At 40.7% G+C, this 21,359-nt stretch overlaps 1 protein-coding gene across 2 annotated transcripts in view; it reads right to left on the reverse strand.

Annotated features, from left to right (window-relative positions):
* Window positions 1–21,359, reverse strand: part of AEBP2 (AE binding protein 2) — a 41,478-nt gene extending 20,119 nt beyond the window's left edge. For both annotated transcript variants that reach the window (XM_030959536.1, XM_030959535.1), the window contains exons 1-3: window positions 20,704–21,359; window positions 3,333–3,540; window positions 247–354 (exon numbers count right to left, since the gene is read on the reverse strand). In XM_030959536.1, coding sequence (XP_030815396.1) covers window positions 247–354; window positions 3,333–3,540; window positions 20,704–21,359 — 972 coding nt within the window. The remainder of the gene's footprint in view (window positions 1–246; window positions 355–3,332; window positions 3,541–20,703) is intronic.

The following is a 21,359-nucleotide window of genomic DNA, read 5'->3' on the forward strand; positions in this document are numbered from 1 at the left end:
CTATTTATTTTTACACTCCCTGCCATTTATAGATTAAAAGAAACAGGGACAGAGAAGCAATAAGAGTTTTTCCACCTGCTTTTGTAAAAGAACAGGACCTTTGGGCACTATTACTGCAAAGAAGAAAGCTCAGCTTACTGTTCTTCAGCTCACTCCAGCGATGGTATTTTTGAATTGACATATTGTATTAGGAAAAATAAAGAGAATTTTTCGAAAAACGACAGATAATGTCACAATGAGCCTTACCTTGAAAGGTTTGTCCCCACTGTGTGTCAGCATATGCCTCTGCAACCAACTTTGACTTGTTGAAGGTGTATTATATACTTTGCAACCTTTCCACAAGCAAACAAACACCTAATAGAGTAAAAAGGTGGTAAGTTTACACAAGTCAGAGAGAACAGTAAATAAAAGCACATTAGCAAAGAAGGCTGTTTTTACATCATCTCACAACATTTCAAAGAATTCTGAACAATAACCATTTATTTTGAAACACACTTCTCACATCCCACCAAGGAAAAAAATAATTACAACCCCAAGTATTCAGTAAGAACAGGTCATTGGAAGAAAATACCAAGAGACAGATGCTCCTGCAGATAAACACAATCAAGAGCAACAGGGTTTGCTGTATTTGTGTTTGCACTTAGTATCTGTATCCACCAGACAGGGAGACAGAACATTTCTAAATGAAAAATTTGCATTTTCTGGGTAGCAGTTATAGAAATAAAATAATTTACTCTCATAAGCAATAATTTTATTCCTTGAGCATGAAAAAGTAAAAACTTTTAATTGCAATGCAGTCTATATACAGGAGTTTTGTATTCTGGAATACCAGATACTTCTAGTTAGGGCCTTACATTCAATTCCTGATGAAGGAAGCTACCAATTCTCATAGGATTCAAAATCTATGGCTGTTTTGTGATTTCAGTGTACAGAACAATCATGTGCACAATAGTGCATTAAGGGGAGCAGAACTCACTCACGCTGCTTTTCTCTCTCCTCTCATTGTGTTTATCTGTAACCGAGGGAATAAAAAAGCTCAATGAACTTGCCTTTCATTAGAATTTCCTCAACAGGTCTGTGGGTGAAGGGAGGTAAAGCCCTAATTTGTCACAGCAAAAGAAAGTTCCCAGGAACAGCACTGTTCATAACACAGGTTTTCAGAAATGCAGCAAACTAATTGGATTTCAGTTTCTTGTTCTCTTTTGGAGAATAAAACCCCCTCAACCTTCAAAAGATTTTATTTTTAAATGAAAAAGCAGCCACGGGAGTTCTACGTTTTTGCTGTACAATAGATCCATAACCCAGCTTTACTCAGACAAAGCTGGAAACCCCTCAGTGGCTGGGGCTGATCCACATCCACTGACACAAGGCCCAAGCCCCTGAACCTTTGGGGTCTTCCACTCCTCCGTTTTGAGATCCACTCAAAGCCACAGAACTGGAATTTCTGAGATTTCTGGCTCTGCAGCAGCTCTGTAAGTGTGCTGGAATTTCCAGCAGCAACTGCAGGGCACTTGGCAAAGGTGTTACTGGAACTTAAGTCAGGGGAAATACAAGGACCTGAGTTTGCAATCACGGGCCAGAAGTCTACACTACACAAGGCTTCTTGGGAACCCAAGAAGCTGATCCCAAAATATTTTTGAAATAACATCTTTCAAAATCAAAACTGTTTTGTCAAAAAGTTTCCGAGGCTCATCATGGATGTATCTGGTTTGGACTGAAGCCATGACCTCAGCATTAGCTGGAAAAAATACATTTTACAATGCAAAGATGTTTATCCTATTCCTTTCCATTCTCAATACGCAATTACTTAACCCCCACTTTTCTTCAAATTTAGAGGCGTTGCAGTTAAGTAAGGTCTGAAATGCCATGAAAAGCAGGAGACAATTTCCAACACACTTGAACACCTCACCGGCAGGTGGCAGACAAATCCCTGAAACAAACCCACCAGGACACATTCCCCCTTTCACAGCCCTGCCTTGGAACTTCCCAAAAAATTAACTCCAGCAGGGGCATTCAAATGTGTGAACTCAATGCAACGCTTATTAGACACTTTGTGCTTCCAACAACCTCTTCTTTCAAATATACAAATACAGTCCAGTATTTTCTAAATAAAAATATCCACAAATCATGTCACATAAAATGTAAGTGACAAGAAAGAAAATACAGGGGAAAAAAACGCCAAACCAAAATCTGTAAAATTTTCCAGCGCCTTTTTAAGAAATGTAAAGGATGGGATAACAAAGATCCAAACACGCCTTATTAATTTCATTGTTTTATGCAGGTTTCATGTAACACCTTTACACACCTCTGGACAGAACTAAGAAATCATCTCATGGGTGGCTAAAAAGCCACTACACTGGATGGATGATTCTGCTCAGATACTGGACTGAAAAAAGCCATCAAATATGAAACTGAAAAGTTCAATCATGCCAAAAAATATTATCTAAATACAGCCAGAGTCACAGCTGTTTCAGCGACATATTTACATAACAAATTATTTAAAGTAATGCAAATTAGCATTTTATTTAAGTTTCTTATTCACTGAAAATAAAGTGCAACAGTCTAACATTTTCATTCTGAAGAAGTGACAGGGCAAAAACTATTCTGCTCTGAGAACTGATATTATCTCTCCCAGAAATTGAAGAGCTGCAACACACAGTGCCTAAAGCAGGCAGATTGCTTGTGCTGGATGTAAAGGTAGTTTACATGATATATTCCAGACATCAGAGGTAATTTGGGAGCTTGAAGATGGGAGGTAGTTAAGTACAAAGTTGAAATTACTCTAACTAGAAGACGCTTTTAAACATTAAAATTGAGACCAATTATCATTTGACCAGGGATTAGACTGGAATTTGCATGTTTATATATGCAACTCAATTAAAAAAAAAAATAGATGCAATTATATAGAAGGCAAACTTGCCATCAGTATTACACACAAAGCTGTTTTGTTAAGACTCTGTGTACTCTTGAGTCAGTCTTACATCTTCCCTACTGTAGATTCTGGATGGATTTTACCTGTAGTGAGACTCCTTTGGTAACAGTAATTAAGATGTGACTTCACCTGAGTTCACGTGCATGAACACGTACACTAAGAGTTTTAAGAAAATGAATTCCAAGTGTAAGCACTTCAAGGATGTTGAGAAATCAACACGCTATCAAAACCCTGGAAATCTCAATTTATTGAAAAGAACTGCCTACATTCTTAAAGTTAGGCTACTAACTTTGCTGCCACTAGCTAGAAGAAAAGGATTTTGAAACAAAATTTGGCGCTGTCATTCAAGAGCAAAATATTGGCAAATAAGAAAGAAGGGAAACCCAAAGGTAACACCAACCCCTCCTCGCTGCCCATCCACGTGTATGGAGCGAATGTGGTCGGCCAGGTCTGGGCTGGAGCTGAAGCAGGCGTGGCAGTGATCCCAGCAGCAGGTATAGGCAATGCTCTTGGCAGAGGAGGCAGCAACTCCCTGCCCATTCATCATCACCGGCGTGGAACGCCCACTGGAAATTGTGCTGTCTACGTCCATGATAGTGCTGCTTATGCTGCAAGACAAAAAAATCCAAAAAACTAAATCAAAGTTTGTATTTGTTGCATGTTAACAGAGCAAATCCAAACTGCAGCTCTTTTGTGCTACGTCCATGATAGAGCTGCTTATGTTGCAAGACAAAAAAAAAAAAACCACCAAAACTTAAATGAAAGTTTGTAATTGTTGCATGTTAACAGAGCAAATCCAAACTGTAGCTCTTTGGAGCTGTCTACATCCATGACAGCACTGCTTATGTTGCAAGACAAAAAAAAAGGCAAAAACTAAATCAAAGTTTGTATTTGTTGCATGTTAACAGAGTGATAGCGCTGCTTATGCCACAAGACAAAAAAAACCCCAAAACTAAATAAAGTTTGTATTTGTTGCATGTTAACAGAGCAAATCCAAACTGTAGCTCTTTTGTTTCAGATATATTTAGATAGGTTGGAAAGAAAACCTTGCACAAATTTATTATTTATAATATATGTGGTTCATCACTTTATTAATAAATGTACAGTTAGGAAACAGCTACTATTATCAACAGTGTAAGTTCTTCTGGACACTGGGAACAAAAGGGACGAATGGAAAATCCTGCATATATTGAGTCCAGCATCCCCTGCCAACACTAGAGCCTTAAGAAGAATACAGCACTTCAGCTCTACCCAGGGTTTAAGGCACTCCCACATGGCCCCAGCATAGTTTCCCTCGTGTGCATAGTCTCAACTGTTTGTTTTGGTTTTGCAAAACGTTTCCAGAGGCCAGAATCAGCAGAGGAAATCTGCGGCCAGCAGGGGTCACTTCCATCAGCCTTTCTGCTCTGTACCCTGGCAGATACAGAGACAAGCATCAAACGGATCAGAAAAAACTTGCAGAGATTATGATCTTTCCCTATATAAGCAAAAACTATGGAGATGGATGTTCCTCCTCAATAAATACCTACTGATACACCTTCTTTTATCTTGGTTATCTGCTCAGTCGTCATGAGGGTCTTTAAGTTTTTCTCTTCCACGAAGCCGCAGCATCACAGAACAGCTCATCTTTGACAGAACCTCAAAGACCAGATGGTCAAATTTGCTCAAACAGGAACAAGTGAGATCAGCTTGCCTGTGTTGTTGTCCAGTGGAGTTGTTAATGAGTGTGTTAAAAGGCGGGCATTTCTGCTACCTCTGAACAATTTTCTCAATGGCTGACTAACCTTGTTCTGGGGGAGGGGGGAAGTTTCCCAACATCTCATCAGAATTTCCAGAACTGCAACTTCTGTCTCTTGTCTCTCATCCTTGGCAGCTGCAAGGTTGAGATGACTCTGCCTCCTCCATTGTTAAACCTCCCTATCAGATCACAGAACACAGAAAAACCCTGCCCTCCTCCTCCCAAAACTGAAGGAACATATGCACTCAGCCTCTCCATATTCTGGATTTGCTTCAGCTTCCCAACCACCTTGGAGAGCCTCCACCAGATCCTCCCAGTACAACTGGGACATGTTAAACCATTCTGCTTTTAAGGTACAGGTGTTGCTCCTTATTTTTACCATCACTGTTTACATGCCCAGTATTGCTCTATCACACACTGAGATGAATGACAGAAAAAACACCATTAGTCAAAATCTGAAGATACCATTAACATGTTTGCTCCTCTGCTGTAGGAGTCTCTACTACTGATTTCTCACATTATCTGAATCACTACAATGCTAGCAGGTTTTTTCTGTGACAGAATTTAAAATAATCACAGATATTTGCTTTGTTCAGATTTCCCATTCTCACCACCATGTAGATTCCACCGCTTTTATCAATAAAAAGTTACTTGCCTTACTCTAAATAACAGATTCCCTTCAGCAATGCTCCCAGTTATAAGTTTTAGTTGTAACTACCCTGAGTAATTTGGTTTGATGAACAAACACTTATCTCAAGAGATACCAACAACAAACATAACATATCCCAATCACAGAACCCTTAAAAATCATCTTCCACCTCCATCTGTTATTAAAACTGACCAGTATTTCAGGTCTTTGCCTTCCAAGTTAAAAACAAAGTTTCAGATACCTTTTAAACACCTTTTTGCCTTAATGAAGGTATATCAAATACATAGTTCCTAAATGCTACACAAACACCACGTGCCTTTCTTCCACCCTCTCCCAATTTCAAACAAGGTCTAACAATTTAGAAGGCATAGCTGCTACCCATGGAAGTCATACAGGGTGTTTGCTGCTACACAGCAAATTTCCACGTGTCCACTATTTTTACTTTCTTCCTTTTCTACACCCTGAATACACAGAGCTTTCCATGATCCCTCCCCATGTCTCACTTCCCTCCCCAGTAATATTGATTCCTTTTATGACATACAATCAATCTCTGAACCTGTCACTAGCAAGTAAAAAAGTATTCCACTGGCCCTGAGCTGAAGCTCCCAGCCCCAAGAGCATTAAGAGCCACTAACTACAGGTACTGTAACAGCATTTTAGGATCCCTATAGGAAATTGTTAGAAGCTTTATCAGTAAAACCTGTTGCAAGTAATCCTAATTTTTCCACTGTGCCAGGCTCACAAAAGATGCAGTTATGGGACTGACATCTTCTCCTTCCTCAACTGATGCCTAGGCCAGAAAATGATCCCAAAAATAAAGCCTGTAAAACTGCACTATGAAAACAAAACTTACCCATAATGACAGAAAAATAGAATAATTAATTATAGTTAATTGTGCCACCACCTCACCTCCCCCTCAGTTTAAGCTATCCAAATGCAGCTTTCTCAAAACCACACTTGGAAGTAGGTTTGGACACACAGAATGGCACAGAGCCCAACCACTTCTGCCACAGACAGCGCTGTTACACGGATCAGTGGTCCCGACAGGAAGCTGCTCAGCCAAGGATGGCAAAGCACTGCACACACAGCGCTCGTGCAACAGCTGCCTCACACCAGCTCAGCTCCATAAATAACCCTGCCTTTCCCACAGTTGAAAGGTACCAAAGGAACCTGCTTCCCAAACACTTCCAAGGAGGAGTTCAAGCTTCAAAGCTATTTCCAGTCAGTACGAGTTTCTACACCCACAGCCAGCATCAGGGCTGCTCTCACACACCCACAAACACTGCAAGCAGATTTCTGACTGAGAGGATGTGTGGTGCTGCTGACCACAGGGCAGGGTATGAGCGGTATTTAACAGTTCCCTGGGTTTCCAGTCTGGTCTCAAGTGGGAAAGCAATGAGAAAACATAACCCTGAACAAGTTCTGTGAAAGCAGAAGTGCACCATCACACAGGTGTGTGGTTTCTCCATTCCACAGGCATGAAATCCACTTAATTCCTCTAAGAAGAGATAAAAAGCCCCCTGAAAATTATCAACAAAAAGCATGACTGTTTAGTTCACACTGCCAGTGCAGTGCAACATACCTTGACACAAAATCACAGGTCTCCAATTTTACAGCCTAAGGAATGCAAATGCTCAGGCTTTGTGGTTTTTTTCTATAAGCTATCTACCTTCTTCTGGAGAAAAAGATGTAAAAATCAACTGATCCCAGCAAAAGCTATCGTGACAAATGGGGTTATTAATGACATAAGAAACCAGTAACAAGCTAATTTAGCTATTACTGTTTAAATGTTTGCTGGGTTCGGGTTTAATAGCCTAAGTGTTTGCTAAGGGCTAACAGATTAACACGGTATCAAAATTTTGTATCAGAGGAACTGGAATAAAAAAGGCTGCCTACAGCACTTAAACCTAGTAGTAGAATATAGAATTTAAAAACTGAGAAAGAAATGCTACACTGAACTATGATTCTATAAGCTATTCAAAATCCTGTCTAAAAATGGGGAAAAATATAACTCTAATCCAGTTGAGCAAAAACAGCTTAATATTTAAGACAAAATGCCCTCCTTCCTTCTAGAGACTCACTGCCCTAGCCATTCCTTCTCTGGTAACAATCTGTTAAATAAAAATGTAACACACTTTTTTTTTGTTTCCTCTTCTGTGCCTCCAGAACCTGCATATTTCAGGTGATCAGGTGCCTCTCAGTACTAAGAAACCTAGAATTAGTTTCTGCCTCACTAAGCAAGTTCTGTCCCTCACTAAAGAGGTAAAAGCTGCAACGAGAATCTGTGAAAGACCAGTGCCCAGCACAGCTCAAGTGTGTGTAGTTTAGTTTTCTCTCGTCTTTCTTACACTCAGAAAATATCAGGAAGCTTTTCAGAGAATAGTCTGCAGTATATGTAACATCAAAGATACTGACTTGGGCGGTCTCTTGACCTGCCCATTTCAAGATGAAGCAGAAAGATAAGTTTTACAGTCAGAGCTGTGGCTGCTATTAAGTCTCTGAAGACTTAACTGCAACACTGTGTCTGTTAGAGCTTGCCAATTTACCCACTTTTTTGTTTCTCAGAATTTCACAAACGGCGTGAGGACAGGACACACAAGCAAGTAAGATGTGTGCACAAACACTCAGCCCAAGATGGGCTTGGAGTACAGAAAAAGTGTGCACCTTTCAGTCCATGACTGGGGCTTTTCAATCCAATACAACTTTCTATCTCCTTGGGATGATCTAACAGAGGGAAAGGCTCCTTTACAAAGGGAAGGTAGTAATGGAAATTACACCCTTCTGCTTTCTCACCCCAAATCCATAAAGCCTACAAGTGGGAAAATAACAATGTGCACAAGAAGAGAAAACAAAGTAAGAAAAACACAGACATCCTGGTAATAGAACAGAGACACTGAAACAGATTTTTAGCTAAGTTAAAGCAAGTTTCTCTGCCTTTTGCTAAGTCCCTTTCTCGCAGGCAGGGGATCTGTTTAAAGCCTGCCTGCCACTATCAAAGCAGAATGACACGAGCAGAACGGAGGCGCTTGTGGCATTCCCCTCCTGCCAGTGACAAACAGGTCTGGGTTTGCTCCCAAGCTGTAGGCAGGCTCCAGCTCCATTGTAATGGATCTATAGACCATGGCCTGATGAAGAACATTAGACATTTGAGTTTCAGAGAGTTCAGCTCAGGGGTCATCCCAAACAATAGAGCATCAAAAACAGTCACTGCTGGAGAGAGCCTGCATACACAATAGCAGTTTTTAAGAAGCTCCATTCAAAACGCTGACTAATTACTAAAATTTAGAACTGTTACAGCAAGCACATGATCTTCGAGCTTATGTTGTCCCTATTTTCAACCTAATCGAGCACCTGAATCAACTGGATGTAAAAATCACAGGTCTAGATGCAAGAACTGAATGCCTTTCTGAAATGCCTCACTAAACCCACACCTCATTTCAACAAGTCTGCGAACACTGGCAGCGTCTGGCCAAACACAGCAAGGTAGAACTGAAAACACAAAATCTTCTCAGAGGGGTCAGACATTTTTCTCTCCTCCTACAAATTTTCCCTCTACCAAGAGATCAACAGCTTTGAAACAATACTGACATTTAAAATGTGTTCATTAAGCAAAACCATGCAAGCTTAAATAGAGGAATCATAACCTCAAAGGCATTGTTTCAGGTCTTATTTTTACCTGTACTTATTTTACCTGTGGCTAGAAATACTGCAGTCTTCATTATCAAGAACATTAAGGTATTTTTAGTAGCACTTTCATGTTAAAAGGTTAGTGCTTACACAATCAAATGCATCTAGCTGGTTACTTCAGTTCAAACTCTATTTAAAACAACACTGAAACAAAAAATAATACCTAAATCTTGTAAGATGCTGCTAGTCATTTTCACTTCACAGAAAACAAAAAGCATTGTTCAAGCACTTTAAATTCTGGATTATTCTGTTCCTTTAAGGATCTGAGCAAAATTAAGCCACTGTTGCAGTTTTGTAAATGTGGATATTTTCTATAAAGAAAAAAAAAACAAAATCCAAATTATTCACAATTTAAAATGTACAGTTTAAAATTTTAAACTACATATTATACACCTGGGCCCTAATTTTTGTGTACATTTAAATGTGAATAAAAATATAATGAGACTATGATCTAATGCATTAAATAAAATGGTATACTGCACATCACCGCTGACACACACGGCTCTCTAAGGAGAGCGTTTTCCTCACTACTGCAAGTAATTCCTCCTATTGAATTTAATGAATGAAATGCCCAAAATTTATTCTTTCCCTGATTTTGTTAATCTTTCAGAACATCAGAGAGGAGAAGGAATAACACCAAAAAACCTGAAAGAACAGCAAAATAATTTCATTTTTAGTTTCCACCAAGTCCCATTAGCAACCATCCACTTGAAGGGAGAGCAGAGCCAGGCACTGAACACATGCACAAAAGCCCAATCAATTTGCTATTATACTTTTAATGTCTGCTAAACATACTCCCTGTAGACCTTAACTGAAGTAACCTTCCCTGAGGCGAAATGCAGCCCTAACAGATGGGCCTTACACGGTGCCCCCGAGGGTCAACAAGCAGCCCTTCAGCCCGATCAACAGGAGCTCATTTGGGGCAGAGCACCTCCACCCAGAGCCTGCTCCCAGCCCCACATGTTCCGTGCAGGAGGTGACCAAAGGAGCCAGCTGAATTCAGCTGACACCAAACGATCCTGACAGATCCTATATGGAAAAACCTCGTCTTGGAAAGCATCAAATTAAAAATGAACAGCAATTGCAGCGAGCACACACTGCAGGGTGGCTGACAGCAACGCTGCCGAGCAGCCATCCAGCTGCACACTACTGCAAGTTTTGAGAACAGTTTCTTCTGAAATACACTGATAACCCAGCCATGAAACATCAAATCAGCAGATTGCCTCCGAAACCAAATGCAACCAACCTTACTGGAAATAAATAAGCAGGTTAAGGATTAAAAAACAAACAAATAAACCAAACAAAAATAAATACCCTGCTGGTTTCTTTCTCTTTTACTAGTCAGTGAAATACTCTGCCATTTCCCCAATGTAGCTTCAGCTCCATTGGTTCAATCCATGAGGGAAGCTCAAGAAAGAAAACTGAACTGTTACAGTCAGATAAAACAACCTCAGAATAATGGGAACAGTGTGAATGACAGTTAGTCACATTTCACAGCAACTTCAAGGGTTAAAACCCAGAAATCAACAGAAAAGCTTTTACCACCTGCAAGACTAAATCACAACTAGGTACTAATCCCAAAAGAAAACAAACAGTACCAACTGCAATCATTCAATTACAAACACCAAGTCAAAACAGAAACATTGAAAGAAAATAATAATGACATGCTTAGTGACATCCCCCAGCACCTCATTATTTTCATTTCACTAAGAAAACTAGAGAGTGAAAACAAAAACTTCACAATTTTCCCCACTACTCCTATTACTTTCCAAGATAAGAGGTGGAAAACTATGGTGTACAGCTCTGGCCAGTGGACAAGTTCCACAAAAACAACAGCTTTTCAACCACACCAAATTCAAAGCAATTTGTGCACACTACTTCCTAATGCAATTAAAGATCCAGTGAAGATAAATCCTCACGAAACCTCAAAATTATCTAATTATTAACTCTCAGCTCCCATCATTGAGGAGGATCTTCCACCTGTCCTATTTTAAAATATCTCCATCAATTCCAAACAGAGGAGCCAGAGATACAACAGATTAATAACAGATTAGATTAGTAACATTAGATTTTTGTCTCCTAAACAAAAGCAGAGGAAGAATAAATTCCTATGATTTTGTAGCAAGATTTAAATTTTGCTGACATTCAATGAGTATTAAGCAAACTTTAATGCCAATGTCTTTGTGAAGCTACTGTCAGAATATCTGCATGGGGGTACCGTACACAATAACATGCTCAAGGCAATTACACACAGGTGGCCAAGGAGATTTCAGTTCATCTTTTGGCTGTATGTTCTCCAAATAATCATGCCAATTTAAAAGTAAGATTAAAACAGAGCTCCCAAAACATGAGCAATCACCATGAGCCAGCAACAGAGCAGGAAAGTTTGAGATTTGCCTCGTCTTTTTTTGTTCCTCTGCCCATCTCTGGCAAATCTCATATTTTATGATGCATCTAGATTGGTAACAGATAAACCCCTCCTACTAAATTTCAGTAATTTATCAATTTAACTCCCTAAACCAAATATTAATGTTCCACAAGCAAAACAGTTTGTCTTACTTCAATGGATGTAGTTTGATTGTGGCATGAAAATACCGTTATACTTTAGAGCTCTTACAGTTCCTTCTCATTGAACCAGCAACCAGCCCAGAGAGAATCTTCAAAGGAGACAGACAGCAACTCCAGCTACCTGCATATCTAAGGGGGTTTTTTGGCTGATTTTGCTGAGAAAACCATTTACATTTAAACCTTTCAAAAGAAAGTATCCAAAATAATTTCATGATTGATAATGATCATTTGCTGAGTTCAGGAAAACCTACCACCAGTAAGAAAATATAGTGTATGTGGATAAACATCATGAAAAAAAAAAAAAGAAAAAAACAACAGAGCAAATAGAGAATGCAGAACACTAAATGGCTGCCAAAGAGAAAGATTACTCACATGGCAGCAAGAAATCAGAATAACTGGATCAAAAAAGCAAGCCTGGACTACATGAAGTGAAAATCCATCACTGTGTTTTGAAGGCAGCACCTTCTCTTGGCACATGACACCCACAAAGACCCCTGGCAGACAGACAGAAGTGACTCCACAGCCCTTCACAGGCAAGGCAGGCAAAGCAGGATGGGGAAAAATAAGTAAAAGCAACATTAAGACAACATAAAGAAAAAAAAGACCTTCACTTCCAGGGCTGCATGATTGAAGAAAGCACCCACTCACCTGGAAGCACTTGTGTTTCTGAATCACGTAAGCATTTTTCTGGAAATCAAACCTATCAAATCTATGCTTTACACTGATTATTCTAACAAAAACTTCCCAAAATGAACAGACTCAAAAAGTGTTCACAAATCAATCCTCAAAACAAGACTGCAAAATTCTTTATTAAATACATGTATTGTTATATGACTACTAAGCAAGCAACACGGCAGAAAATAAAACAGTCAAGGGAAAGAAATTTATACAGCATGGCAAGTGGTAACATTAAAAACTTGGTTTTAAATTCTTTTTGAAGCAGCAGCTTATTTTAAGAGTAAAGCTGTGTCTAGATAAGGTACAAACACCTAGAAAAGGGAACACTGCAAACACTTCAGCCTGATAATATAAAACCAGGGAAGATAGGAAAGCTCTTTGAGATAGAGAAATTGAAGGAACTTAAAATAACAAACATGCTCAGGAAACAAAACAAGACTGAGAAAGTGCGTTATGATTCAGCACCTCTAGAGCTGTTTCCACTCTCCTGGATCACTTAATTTGATTATTTAGATTGTTATTTCTAGAATATTTGAGATCATAATACTTGCATAACACAAACCCAGTGCACCACAGGATTTGTAGCATACAGAGAAACTGGAAACACAAGGAGGAAATTTGGAATGCCAAAATATCCGAGGAGCAGTGCAAAAATAGAGCAGGTTAAACATATGTGCCTTGTGATATGACAGCACAAAGATGACATTCTGCAAAAGGATTACACAAATCAAGAAACTGTACTCGATTCTGCCTTAAAGATACAAATAAAACTGCCTTCCATTTCTGGGAACCATATTATCTTCAGCTCAATAAACTCCCTGAAAAGTTAGAGAACAGCAACAAGTGGTTCACAATTTTCAGTCTTTACTGATAAAGGAGTGTGTTTAGTAGCACAGCTTAGGAGAAGCAGAGAAAAAGAGAAAAACACTCACTAAAGAACCACCAGAAATCATTTATTCTTTTAACAGTGCTTCCCACTTTGAGAATCATAATCACTACGAAGTTGTGTAATCAGCACTGGAAGATAACAGCCTTCAGGTGTGGTGTCAAGGAAATTTCATCAGCTGTAGGTATTACCCTCCCATTCTCTCAACCCCAAAACACAGAAAACAAATGGAACATAAAATGACCAAAGAGAGATGCAAACTGACAGAGCAGATCTAAAACGTTTCAGTTATCATCATGTTAAATTAACTTAAAACAGAAAAAAGTACACAGCTAGGACAGCGTTGTAGAAAATAGCAGCCTTGCCTGTTGCTACCTCAGTGAATACTTGCTCCTTCAAGTATTAACCATGCATCAAAAGCAAAGAAACCAGCAAAGTACAACTCCACTAACTGGCCTAATTCTTAACAAAAAGGTCATAAATTAAGGTTTGACTCCTGTTCTGCAGGACACTGAATTAACTTCTACTTGTACCAACTGTCTAAGCTGTAACTTAGCATTCAAGTCAACCTAAGCAAGTCCACTTAAAGACATGCCAAAAGGAGTTTTATTTCAAAGGAAAAACAAATATTTACATTTCTTTGTTTGCACATATTAAAAATATTTTCATTGCATTTTTAAGATTTTTTTTCCCTTTGGAACCTAAGTCATTACTACAGCACAATAAACTAAAATGTTCAAAATAAGGACTTTACTGCAATCTTACAGAGGAGCTAGTAATTTATAAAAAAGGCTACATGGAATGACATTAATAGTAAATGGAAATTCTTTATGCTAAGTTCTTATTTAGGCATGTTTAATAAATCATAATATCACTGTATGAGCCAACAGCAAGCTTTTTACAAGTCTCAACTCAAACCACCAAGGTGCAGTTTTCTCCCTCTGACATTATACAAGCTGTTTGAATTACAGCACTCCTCTATGGTGCACCAGGATGACAACAGGACTTTCAAAATCATAAATCTTTTGCTTTTCTCTATCAAATATCTTGGCATATACCTTAAGTAACTTCTATCAAATAAAGAAAGTATTCATTAAACATTAGTAACAGAAGTTCAGCAAAATTTATTTAAGAATGTAAATTCTAGTATAGAGAAGAAAATTAGATATGGGAAAAGAAATCCCAGGTCTTTCTTGCTTTACATTTTACCATTCTTAAGGGGGGAAAAAAGTACTTCAGCATCTCAAAAGGCTTCAAAATTTTTCCCCAGTTCTCTGTTGGTTTTGAATGCTGCAAAACCACAACTGTAATAATTATCTCTGAGTATCACAAAACCAACGATAAGCAGCAAGCACAACATGGAATATTTATATTTCATTTTCTAAAACAAATATTTTTGAACAACCCCAGACAGAAAGCATATAGTTATAAAAAAAGAATCAGTTACATAGATAGACAACCAAAGAAATCTCTACCTCAGGGAATCTTACAAAATTGCCACTTTGTATTTCTGCAAGTCATGCCATCATATTTTTTAACAGCAACAGGGAGAGTGGATAAAACTCACTGTTCATACAAAAGACGTTCCTTACCCTCTTCTGCCCTGTCTCTTGCACAACTTAACTGGAGATTACATTCCCACCTGTCTCAATGACTCCCTGCAATTACTTGGCTACTTTACAGCAGAGACCAATTTTTCACTTTCTTTGGGTTAAGTTCTCTTTTTCCCCTCAGGCTATTAGACATATCTTATTCCCTCTCATCCCAGAAGTTTTCTGTGTGCATCTCACATCATCCCCTTGCCAGAAACCTCTATTCCTGTCTCGAAAGCTCCATCTGCTTTTCATCTCCCTGCTCTGCCGTGCACCACTTTCCCAGCCAACAGCAGACTGCTCTACAACCACCGAAGGCAAGGGGTTCTAGGTGGATTTCCACACTGCTGATTTCCACACCAGCTCCCAGTGCTGCTCATTCCCCCACTGTTCCTCTCCAGCTGGGCAGGGGTTTGAAAAAAATACGTAAATATATGAAAGGTAATAGAAAGCTGTGGAAAGATCTGAGCACGAGTGGTATGGTAGAACATTTCCATGTTGGTTTTATCTGCGACCAGCTCCAGCAATGTGATGTCACATCTCTGCCAAACGGCTGTTCAGGCTGCGTGTGACACCCTGCTTAACTTCACTGGAAATGAAACAGGGGAAGCAAAAAAAAAAAAAAACACTTTTTTCCATTACTGCCTAGGAAATTCCCTGAAAAAAACCCACCTATTAAACCTTGTGTTTAGAAGTTACCAGACTTGATGATGTCACAAAGTTAACACAAAATGCACACACACCGGTGTGGACATTCAAATCCTACATAAAAGCAAAACTAATTCTGTCTTACACTGAAGAGGAAAATGTTTTTCTCAAATTCTATGAAGTATATTTACATCTTACTACAATAACTATAACAGCTCATTATACCAAGCTCTTTCATCTAGTTCACAAAAAGACCTCATGTTAACCACTCAATTATACCAACCAACAGCTTTAGTAATAAAGATACTCACCATACAAAATATCTGGGCTGTTTTGTCTACCCATCAAAAGCTATTTTCTCCTGTGCCAGAAAGGCCTGAACATAACCATTACAGAAACAAGGGGTTTATTTTGCAATTTGAAAGCAAATAACTACAGCAACAATAAATGCAGTTAGAAATACTGCAAATACAATTTTCAGCAGAATTTCTGAAACTCGGGTAAACTTCTGTATAGCTCACTGTGACATGGCAATGTTACACACACTTAAAAAAAAAAAATTAACGACTTAACCACCTTGCCATAAGTGCTAATGAATGATTCTTCACTTCCTGCATAGGAACAAATGAGACTATGCAGCAAAGAGAGGCCTGAAGCACTTTTTAATCTGGTCACATGGATCCATGAAACACACCTATTAGTACCACATGTCCTCAGAATTGTATTTCAAATTTACTGTTCTGCCTTCATAAATGTCACTCATACAACCTGCACGCCACTGCCAAGTCAATCTTGAAAGTTCTTCACTTCTAAGATTTTAAAAGATAGACAAAATAAAGACAAGAATCAAAACTAATATTTTTAAATTAGCATACATCTTAAAGGTTGACAAAGCCTTCATTTTACATGAGATTTAAAAAAACTCAGACTAGAGCCTGGAATTTTCATGTCTAAACCTCTTATCTTTCAACCCATTAGTTCCACACTGTCATTTCACTCAGTAAAATGAAAAAATGTCATAATCTGAAGCACAGAAAAGTTTACTACTGAAAAACTTATCTGCAATGTGTTTTCCAAACTGCTCATCTATTAAACAGGAACAGAATAATAACATTCTTAGAAGTATTTTGCAAGTCTTATGTGGTTATGAACACAAATTGTCATTGAGTATTATTGAGTACTCCTTGAGTCAGGGCTTCTCAATAAATGACTCGATGGTGAATAACAAAAAACATGAAAAGGTTACCCCTCTCCCAAAAAAAAAAAAAAAGAAAAAAAAAAAGAAGAAGAAAATAAAGCCTTACAAGTTCCATGAAAATTGCCTGTGAGATGGACATTATTTAGGGCTAAGCTAAGGGAAAGATTGCTACATAGGTGCAAAGACAACCTGTTACACTTGGCCTAGGAGCACATCAATCAGCACTCCCAGCTCACGCAGCAGAACAGCTGATCCTGCAGCTTAAATGCACCTTTTGCACGCTCCTTGCCCAGTCAGAAGGAGGAGGGAGCAAAGGATAAACTGCTAAGAGGGGTAAAGATAATGTAAGAATAGTAAACCAGGGGTAACTTCTAGGTGACAGTAGAAAAAAAAAGCTCTTCTTACAGATATACTACTCGAATTTCTGCTCAACAACTTCAAACTGCAAGATCTACCACTGCTTTCTAAATCAAACAAAATCTGATGATGAAACTATTTCAGATTTAAATGTATTTCCATAATAAGTGTTCCAGTAAACAATATTTAAATTATTTCAGTAAACTAAGTGTTTGTAAGAAAATATCATAATTCAGCAGTAACAACAGCAGGGAGCTGCAGATGCATCTCCACCATGCTCAGCTCAGCTGGTTTATACCCAAATCCATGCATTTGCTTATGTCCAGCTTCAGTGTTTATAGTTAACTGAACCATTATTTTTTCTTTTCAAGTCCTGTCAAATGTTTCTCAGCATTGCAGCAAGACTGGCAGTGCCACAGGACTCTGGAGGAACACATTCATCCTTTCAGCACAGGTCTCAAGTTGGGGAGAGGCACAAGAAAATGAGCAGCATTCACGTGCTGATAATAGTCTTTGTTCCAACTGTAAATCCAGAGGATCACCAGGCTTGAATGCAGACTATTATTACTCAGCCAGCTGATCTGAGCTTGCTCACAGACAGTCATAGACAAACTCCTGCACAGCAGTGGGAACTTAGCACAATTCCCAGGGAAAAAATGGAACTACTACAGATCAACGAGATACCTGCCAGTCCTAGAGTTACTGCCCTGAACCCTCCTGGCTGAGCTGAAAATGCCACCTTGGTAATTTATCCTAAGTGTCAGTCTGGGCTTTGCTTTTTCCTTTCCGGGTTTTCCGGGAGGGAAGATAAACATGCTGTAACAAAGTATAAAGTCTATCTGCAGGCATGGAAATGGAGGGTTAAAATTCACCCTGAATTTCAGAGCATCAGTAGTCACCTCTATATTTATTTCTCATGTTATTATAAATACTGACCCATTTCCTACAAGTTATTTCTTTCTGTCAGCAGATACTCTCAAAACACAATAAAATGTTAAAAATAGAAGTTGTTGAACAGTAGCTCTATTTTGACCATATGCAAGATTTTCCTCTTCATCTGCTTCACTTGTATTTGATATCACTAAAGGAAAAATCAGAGATAACACAATGCGGAGAACGATAAAGAACATGCACAAGGAAATGGGAATTTGATCACTCACGGAATTCAGGCCCTCTTACCACACCCCTTAATTCATTCAAATTTTCTAAAGAGGAAGCAAGAAAAAAAACCCCAAGCCCAGGGGCATGATCTGAATGTTACCAAACCTGCTGACAGCAGGAGAGTCTTTACCAAGTACACTCTCCTACCAGCTTCCTCTGACTAAACCCAGGGTCTGAAAAGTCAAGCCTGTTATTTCCATCTCTTCCCCTTTCTCTCCACTCCCTCCCCAGGGAATCTTACTTTACAACACACTGAGAGTCAGACATCGAGTTCCTCAGGAGAGGAGACACAGGGAGTCAGCAAAGGTCATGAAGTACTGTACAATAAACTACCCCATATAAACCAACACTTAATAGACAAAATATCGTTCTCTAATAGTCACAGAACTTACATTTTAATTCAGAGGTAACCAAATCAATGAATTATTTATTCTTTCAGGACTTCAATATATTAAGTCTAAACTGTTTCCAGCTCTTCCTTGGTATTTCACTACTCCAGTTTACACACTAACTCTTCAGCACATCTCTACCTTTTGCAACACTCTGCTTGTCTGTGTGATCATCTGAAAGGCACAGGATTGAGTTGTGGCTGCCTTCCAAGCAGCAGCAATCATTTGGATCACAATGTCAAGCCAGCAACTTGGTGGACTACATGTGACAAAAATAATAAAGCATTCTAACACACTGCAACAAGGAGTGCACACCAAATGAAATTTTCCAACCCCAGGAATAACAAATGGCACTCTTGGTAGCATTGCTCTTCTCTCTCCAACTCAACAATCAGGCCTTGGAATTACAGCACAAAATGCACTCTCAACACCCCAAGTTTCCATCCTGGCAGGTCAAGAGAAAACTTTGCGAAGATTGAAAACAAGGCACAGTCCTTATTCAAACCACTAAACACAAAGAGTCCCACTCCTGGTGTAAAGGGAAGGAGCAAGGACCCACACACGTGGATTTAACCACTTACAGCAAGAGGACCATGAGAACAATGACAGAGAAAGAAAGTAGCAACCAGCTCTGGAGGGCACAGGGCAAGGCACAATGACACTACTTCCAGAAAACCCTACAAGTTATTTCTGTTATTTCCTCAACTCCGACACGCACTTGGATAAGATCAGGATTAGATTTAGACTTTCACTCTATGAAAAACAAGAAATTGTTATCTTAAAGCTCCTTTATGTACCTGGTGCTTTTCCAGAAGTCTACTCCCATACTTAGTCAATTGCATGTAAAATCTCAGCTTTTGAAACAAACAGAAAACAAACAAAACCTACAAACCCCAACATCCACACCCCCTTTCCACTCGCGTAAGTTTAGAAGAAAGAAAACGTGATTTCTAGGAGTCTCAAAAGTCTGATGGAACCCAAAGACCTGAATTTTTTTTCTGTCTTCTTAGGACTTTTAGGCCAATTACATGGTTTTGGGGAACTGACTCACGAGGGATTTGCTGGGCTGGTTTTAATCTTCGAGGTTAGGTCTAGTCATGCCCCGTTTTCATTCTGAAATATGGGTACTTGTACAGTTACAAAGATTTTGATCTAACATATATTCAAAGTACAATTTCTGGACCAAACCACATAATTCTCCACACTTAACAGCAAAACTATCTTAAGAAAATACAAATAAAATTCTAATTGTTACTTAACTGTAACTCTAGCAGGGAAGTCTGATACTTTTTCTGCTAAACGTATAGAAAAATCGTACGATTAAACTATTTGAAAGGACTAATTAGCAAGGGGCATACAGCACTTTCACATTGTTTTTACGTCCTTTTTCCATCCTATTTTCAGTTTTTCAAGTAAACTGTTGCATACAACATCCAGGAGAGCTACTACACAAGCCATGTTCTTTGAAATGCTTGACTCAGTAGGCTGAAACAGACCTGAATGGTCGAATTCAACCATGTGTGAGAATTCGGTTGTGCCTTTTCACCAGAACCGAGCTAGAATCTTGGTAAAATGAAATGTGCAGCTTTAACATACAAAAGCTCAAGAACTTACAGATCTGAAATCCTTACAGATTCTGAAATTCACAATTACAGAACTCATTCAAAGACGACTCTGAGCCTCACTCCACACCGTGCATGGTTATTACTTGTGCACACGTAATGCAGGAAAGGCTGGTCTCCTTTTCATTTAAGCAAACTCGATTTTTTTTTTTCCCCTCATATTTTGAGAGGCTTTCACTCGGTTTTCTCCCTCCAGAGCAGAGACCCTGTTGCGGGCACAGGTAAAACCGCATCCAGAGATGCATTTCCCATCCCGAAGCTTCAGTACACCCCACCTGCGCTTTGCCGCAAGACACAGCCCTGAAGAACCCCGAAAGCACCATCTGAGAAAAATCCGCAGCTTCCGAGGAAAGAGGCCCCGGAGGAGGAGGCGGCAGCGCCCGGCGGGGCCGCTCGGGGCTCTCACGGCTCGGGGAGCGCCCCCTCCTCCGCGGCCAGGGCCGGGCAGCCGGGGGCCCGAGCAGCAGGGGCGGGGGCCCGGCACAAGTTGGCCGGAGAAACCTGTGGCTGCCGTGACAGCCCCGCGGCCGGGAGCGGGGCGGCGCCCGGGCAGCGGGGGCTGCCGAGGCGGGGACCCCGAGAGGCGCCGGACACTGACCTGTCCTCCGAGTCCATGCGGCTCAGGGGCTCCCCGTCCGAGGACATCTCCAGGCTGCCCCGCCGGCCGCCCGACGTGGCGCTGCCGCAGCTGCTGCCGCCGCCCGTGCCGGGGCCGGTGCCGTATCCCTCGTCGCCGCCGCTGGACACGCTGCTGGAGCTGCTGCCGCCCCCGCCGCCGCCGCGGCCCGGCCCGTCCTCCTGGCTGCCCCGGGGGCCCTTGGGCTCCTCCTTGGCGTCGGCCTCGCTGCCGCCGCCGGGGCTCGGCGAGCGGGTCTCGTCGCTGCAGCAGCCGCTGCTCGTGCTGCTGCTGCTGCTGCCCACCAGGCTGCTCTCCTCCTCCTCGCCGCCCTCCTCTTCCTCCTCCTCTTCCTCCTCCTCGTCCTCGTCCTCCCCGTCCCCGGCCTGGCTGGCGCTCTCCGGGCTCGGCTCCGACATGCTCTCCGCCTCGCCGTTCAGCAGCAGCAGCGGCTCCGGCTCCGCCGCGGCCGAGGACGAAGGCGGCGGCGGCGGCGAGGAGGAGGAGGATGCGGCCCCACCGGCGGCCGCCGCCACCTCCGCCGCCACCTCCGCCTCCTCCTCCTCCTCGGCGGGCGCCGCCTGCCCGGGAAGGCGCCGCTGGGGCTCCGCCATGTCGCTGCAGCGAGCGGCCGCCAT

The sequence above is a fragment of the Camarhynchus parvulus genome, chromosome 1A (assembly GCF_901933205.1).
Source record: "Camarhynchus parvulus chromosome 1A, STF_HiC, whole genome shotgun sequence".
NCBI lineage: Eukaryota > Metazoa > Chordata > Aves > Passeriformes > Thraupidae > Camarhynchus > Camarhynchus parvulus.